This window comes from Phaseolus vulgaris, chromosome 2, assembly GCF_051622355.1.
Source record: "Phaseolus vulgaris cultivar YP4 chromosome 2, ASM5162235v1, whole genome shotgun sequence".
In the NCBI taxonomy this organism is placed as follows: Eukaryota; Viridiplantae; Streptophyta; class Magnoliopsida; order Fabales; family Fabaceae; genus Phaseolus; species Phaseolus vulgaris.
The window spans coordinates 13,511,130-13,517,211 of NC_143499.1; the positions used below are offsets into that span (position 1 = coordinate 13,511,130).

Consider the following 6,082-nt stretch of genomic DNA (forward strand, 5'->3'; position numbering starts at 1 on the left):
TAATGAACTTACTCTATAAGAGGTTCTGATCGGAGGGTTCACTGCTAATAGTCCAATGGCAGACTCCGATCGCCAAACTGATAATAACTGAATTTTCTATTTATATGTCATTTTCATTTTAATAATAAAATATTCAGGTATCATTTAAAATATATCACTTCTACTCTAAGGTTATTTTCTAGATCCTTACATTAATTCTAATTATAATAAGATAAAAATATAAAAATAATATAATATTAATGAAATTAACTTTTTATATTTATTTATTTAAATATTATATTAAATAATTTAGATTTTTATTTATTTATGATTTTGAATAATTTATAAAGTTTATTTATTTTATATTTTTATTTAAATAAAACATTAAATAATTGATGATCTATTTATTTAATAATTTTTTATGTGAAATATATGTGCCAAATATTTAAAAATATTTGTACATAAATTTTAATTTGTTTATAAGACAATTTAAAAATATTTCATGTTTCGGATTTTATTAAATACGACATTAAATAATTTAGATTTATATTTATTTTTTATTTTGAATAATTTAGAATTTGTGTTTATTTAAGATTTTGAAAAATTTCAAAATTTATTTATGTAAAATCTATGTGCCAAAATTTAAATATTTTTACATAAATTTTAATTATTTATACACAAGAAAATTTAATCATATTTATAATCTTACACATTTATCTAGTTAAACAAAATATTTTATCAATTACACATATCACATCAATCATAAATTTAATAATTTTTTTTCTTATTTTTATATTTTCTTTCTCTTAATCAAAACAACCTCATTTTTCTCTTGTTTTTGTCTTTAAAAACACATCCAAAAATTCATTTCCAAATCCAATCAAAGTTCAAACGATGAACAAAATAAAGAAAAAACGTGTGATTTGCAAGAACTGTTACATTCTTATTCTCCTCATAATTTTCGTTATATTGAAATCAAGTGCTAAAATCAAGAGCAATTCAATACCAGAAATAATTTTTTGAACTCAAATTTCAAAGACATGCAAAATGAATAATATTACTCATTTATTTAGATGATATAATACGTAAATTCCCAGAAGAAAACTTTAAATTGTAAAGCCTAGATTCTAGAACTAATATAAAAAATAAAGATAAACATATATTTCAATCCCACTTAGAGCAAATGGTAGGTTTGTTGGGACGGTTATAAACCCTACATGGTCCAGTTTCTTTGGCAAACCAATGACACTCTTCGCAATCATTGTCCCTAGAAGGAACGTACATGTTAAACATGTGAGATGCTCCTTTCCACTGAAAAGAACAAAGGAACGGTGAGCCTCCTGATTGAGTAGCAACACCATTATTAATCCATTCATGGAAACCACCAGGATGCAGAAGGTAACTTTTACCATCAATATTGGGACAAGCAACGGTTAAGTCTAAACTTCCATTGTCCAAAGCATTTGTCACCTCAATAATCAACTGTCCAAAAACTCTAGAATTGTTTGCAGATGACACTATAAGGATCAACACCCATATGAATGATACACTTTTACCAAAGATACCCATTGTTGCACCTTTTCTCAATATTTGATGAACAATATTGAAGTATACAAGAGAAATGAGGTTGGTAAGAAATATATAATGAAAAAAAAAAGATAATTATTACGAAAAACATAATGACAAAAGAATCATTGCATTCAATGATACATTTGAGAAACAACTCAATCAACCTTTAGAATAATAACAGAAATATTTATGCTTGAAAATGAAAATATTTTATTAAATATAATTTATTTTACTTTAAATGTAGATTTTAACATGTTTTTAATATAACTTCTTACAATAAACCTTTGAAACTTAAGTTGGATGTTTTAAACTTTGAATATTTTGCCAAGTTATATCATAAACTTGTCGAATTTAATGAAAGTTAAAAAAATGTTCATTGATTAAATTCATTTTTTGATCTGATCAATGATCTTCATTAAAGTCATTTTTTTAGTGGTTGGTGTTGTCATACAAGCAATTAGAAAGAATATTTTTCATAGTGTCCCAGTGGGAAATATGGAGGTTGAAGTGAACAATTTATAGTATGCAAATGACACTTTATTGTTTTGTACTATCACAATTGAAAATGTGATTGTTTTAAAATCAATTATGAGTTGTTTTCAATTTGTCTCCTATATAAAAGTGAACTATATGGAAAGTAAAATTGTTGGAATTCATATTTACGTAAGACATATGCGGCTATACCAAACTGTGAAATTATGTATACGTTTTTCTCTTGTATGGGAATGAAGATGGGGTAACAAAAAAAATAGCATTATGGGATGCGATATAAAATTAGAACACAACTAACTAGGTGGAAAGATAAGTTTTTATCTTTTGTTGGAATGATTACTCGTTCAAATCTATTATTACTTCTCGCCGTTGTTTTTTTTTTTTAAAATTCCAAAACAAGTTGTTTCTACCATTAGGAAAAATACAATATAATTTTTTATGGTGTGATGGAAAGAAAATAAATTGGATTTCTTGGAACAAAATATGCAAAATAAAAGAATATGGTGGATTAGAGGTATAGGACATAAGTAGATTTAACACAAATTTGCTTGAAAATTGATTTGAATGTTTGGGTATGACAAGGAAGGTTTGTGAAAGAAAGTTCTTGAAATATAGGAGATACTAAGAATTTTTAGTTTACATTTGTCTTTTTAGTTTGATATTATCATAAATATGAAGTCTACATTTTATCAATTACACATATCACATCAATCATAAATTTGATAAATTTTTCCTTATTTTTTTTATTATCTTTCTCGTAATCAAAACAACTTCATTTTTCTCTTGTTTTTGTCTTTAACTCGACATCCAAAAATTCATTTCCAAACCCAAGCAAAGTTCAAACGATGAAAAATAAAATAAAGCAAAAACGTGTGATTCACAAAAAGACGCACAATTAATTCCTTTCTTCATTAGAAAACAAAAGAAAAAAAAAATTGATTTGCAAGAAATGTTACATTCTTATTCTCCTCATAATCTTCTTTATATTGAAATCAAGAGTTAAAATCAAGAGCAATTCAATACTATAAATAAATTTTTTGAACTCAAATTTCAAAGACATGAAAAATCAATAATATTACTCATTTATTTGGATGATATAATAGGTAAATTTCCGGAAGAAAACTTTAAATTGTGAAACCTAGATTCTAGATCTAATAGCAAAAATAAAGATAAACATATATTTCAATCCCACTTAGAGCAAATGGTAGGTTTGTTGGGACGGTTATAAACTCTACATGGTCCAGTTTCTTTGGCAAACCAATGACACTCTTCGCAATCATTGTCCCTAGAAGGAACGTACATGTTAAACATGTGAGATGCTCCTTTCCACTGAAAAGAACAAAGGAACGATGGGCCTCCTGATTGAGTAGCAACACCATTATTAATCCATTCATGGAAACCACCAGGATGCATAAGGTAACTTTTACCATCAATATTGGGACAAGCAACGGTTAAGTCTAAACTTCCATTGTCCAAAGCATTTGTCACCTCAATAATCAACTGTCCAAAAACTCTAGAATTGTTTGCAGATGACACTATAAGGATCAATACCCATATGAATGATACACTTTTACCAAAGATACCCATTGTTGCACCTTTTCTCAATATTTGATGAACAATATTGAAGTATACAAGAGAAATGAGGTTGGTAAGAAATATATAATGGAAAAAAGATAACTTTTACGGAAAACATAATGACAAAAGAATCAGTGCATTCAATGATACTTTTAAGAAACAACTCAATCAACCATTAGAATAATAACACAAATGTTTATGCTTGTAAATGACAATATTTTATTAAATATAATTTATTGTACTTTAAATGTAGATTTTAATATGTTTTTAATTGCTTTTACTTTCATTCCTTTATTTTCTTTCTTTTAAGTCTCTATGACACATAGGATTTTTATATTTTATTGTCTTTAGTAAATCTTCCTTTGATCTATAATTTCATTATTTTCATTCACACACCCACCTTCGTTCTAAAATTGTTTTGAAGTTCTTTGAGAGAACTTGTGTTGAGAACTATCTGGGGTAAGCTCTGATTAAGAAAGTTTTGATACTTAAGTAGTTCATTGTGACTCACCTTACTTTTCTGGGAGTGAACTTGGAGAAAACTCATACTTGAATCATTGACATATTTCAAAAAAAAAAAAAAAAATCTTTCTGAAAATCTTTTATCACTCAAGTTGAGTTTTTAAATCTTTGTGAAAACAATTTCTATTTTAATTCAAAAATGGATGATCATTCACATCAATCTAGTATTCATCACAATCTTAACACTCAAGATTTTTTTGATGTCCATGAAACACTAGCGAAACAAACAAAAGAAAATTTCCATTTGAAGGAAATGTTTTCTCAATTTATGATTTCACAAGAGAGGAATAGAGAAAGGTTTAGGAGTAGTTATGGGGAGGGTTTCAAAAACATAGAAACAATAATTATATAATCTCTTCCCAAAGCCAAGATGATTATAGTATTCATCACAAACACATACTACTCTACCAACAAAATCTTAGACACCATAGACATCAAACCCATCATGTGCCTAAAGAACCTAAGATTGACCTTCCTTTCTTCCATGGTTCATCAAGCATAGAAGATTACCTAACTTGGGAGATGAAGGTTGAAAAAACTTTTTAAGCTCACCAAATAGATAATGAGAGGAGGATTACCTTATCTACCCTTAGTTTTCAGGAGTCAGCCATGACTTGGTGTTCAGCCTATACAAGAGATCTTAGGTAACATAATTTTCCCCAAATAAGGTATTGGAATGAGCTTAGGTCAGCCCTTAGGAAAATGTATGTACCTTTATATTATGATAGAGAATTGATGCAACAACTACATATGTTAACCTAGAGAAACATGGCTGTAGAACAATGCATACAAAAAATGGAGTTACTTATGTTAAAGACAGAGATTAAAGAATCTTCTTCTTCTTATTTTTGTAATTACAGCTGTTTCGGCCGCTAAACAACAACTTGTAGATATAGTCCCCAAATCACCAAATCAGTTTCGGTGGCTATTTTTACATGTATTATTAATGCCTATTTAAAATGGTATTTGGACCATTTTATAAAAAAAAAAATCAAACCTGTTCACTCAAAATTCAATCAAGCTAAATAGGAATGAACTTCAAATACATAGTTTAAGAAGTTGTACAAATTAAAAGTAAATCGTATTACACAATGAAAACTATTGAAAACTAGTTAAAAAAAATCAAATCTATTATATAATTCAACATGATACATTTACATAATAATATAAGGGGAAAAACATTGAATTTACATAATTTCACTCGTACCCTACCCATAATCTGTACACAATTGGGGGTGTGGTGTGGTATACATTTACTCTAACAAGACCAAATGCAGCTGTTAGTATGATCCCTCATCAATGAACTCAAATATGTTGGGAAAACAAGTGATACTCTATGCATCTGAGCATAAGGACAAGTTACATGCAACATGGTAGTAGCAATCAAACAGATTGTGATATAGAATGTGTTGTCTCCAATGTTCTAGTTGGTTGCCTTGTAAGAAGCAGATTGTGATGAGTCTGAGAAGGTCTTTGATTTGGGAAACTTTGCAACTTCCTGATACAGATTCTTTTCCTTAAATGGCTTGAGACATATCCATCCATGCCACGTTTCAAGCACTCATCATATGTAGCATGGATCACATCAGCTGTCATGGCCAATATAGGCACATGCCACTCACTCCCATTCTTCATCTCCTCATTTGCCTTGCTCTTCATCATCCGAATTTGGCATGTTGCTTGAAATCTGCAGAATGTGTAAACACAATTATTTGTTTCCATGAATTAGAACATTTGAACAAGTTTGAACAAACCAAGATATAGAGAAAATTGAGGTTTTTACATTGACATAATATGTAACAAAACTCTTATATCTAATATATCTTAAGGATGTATTAAACATGAAATGCTATTGATAACTTCCTGGACAATAGTAACCATGAACACTTAATGCATTTACATGAATCTACATTTTCCCAAGTACTTAAGTATAAATAACTTTAAC

General features: G+C 28.3%; 2 protein-coding genes across 2 annotated transcripts; both read right to left on the reverse strand.

Moving 5' to 3' along the window:
* Positions 1-1,143: 1,143 nt before the first annotated feature.
* Positions 1,144-1,548, reverse strand: LOC137809057 (S-protein homolog 4). The gene has a single exon (XM_068610199.1). The coding sequence runs from the start codon at positions 1,546-1,548 to the stop codon at positions 1,144-1,146; it is 405 nt and encodes a 134-aa protein (XP_068466300.1).
* Positions 1,549-3,222: 1,674 nt separating this feature from the next.
* LOC137809058 (S-protein homolog 4) lies at positions 3,223-3,627 on the reverse strand. The gene has a single exon (XM_068610200.1). It carries the CDS (start codon positions 3,625-3,627, stop codon positions 3,223-3,225), a length of 405 nt encoding a protein of 134 aa, XP_068466301.1.
* Between the last annotated feature and the right edge of the window lie 2,455 nt (positions 3,628-6,082).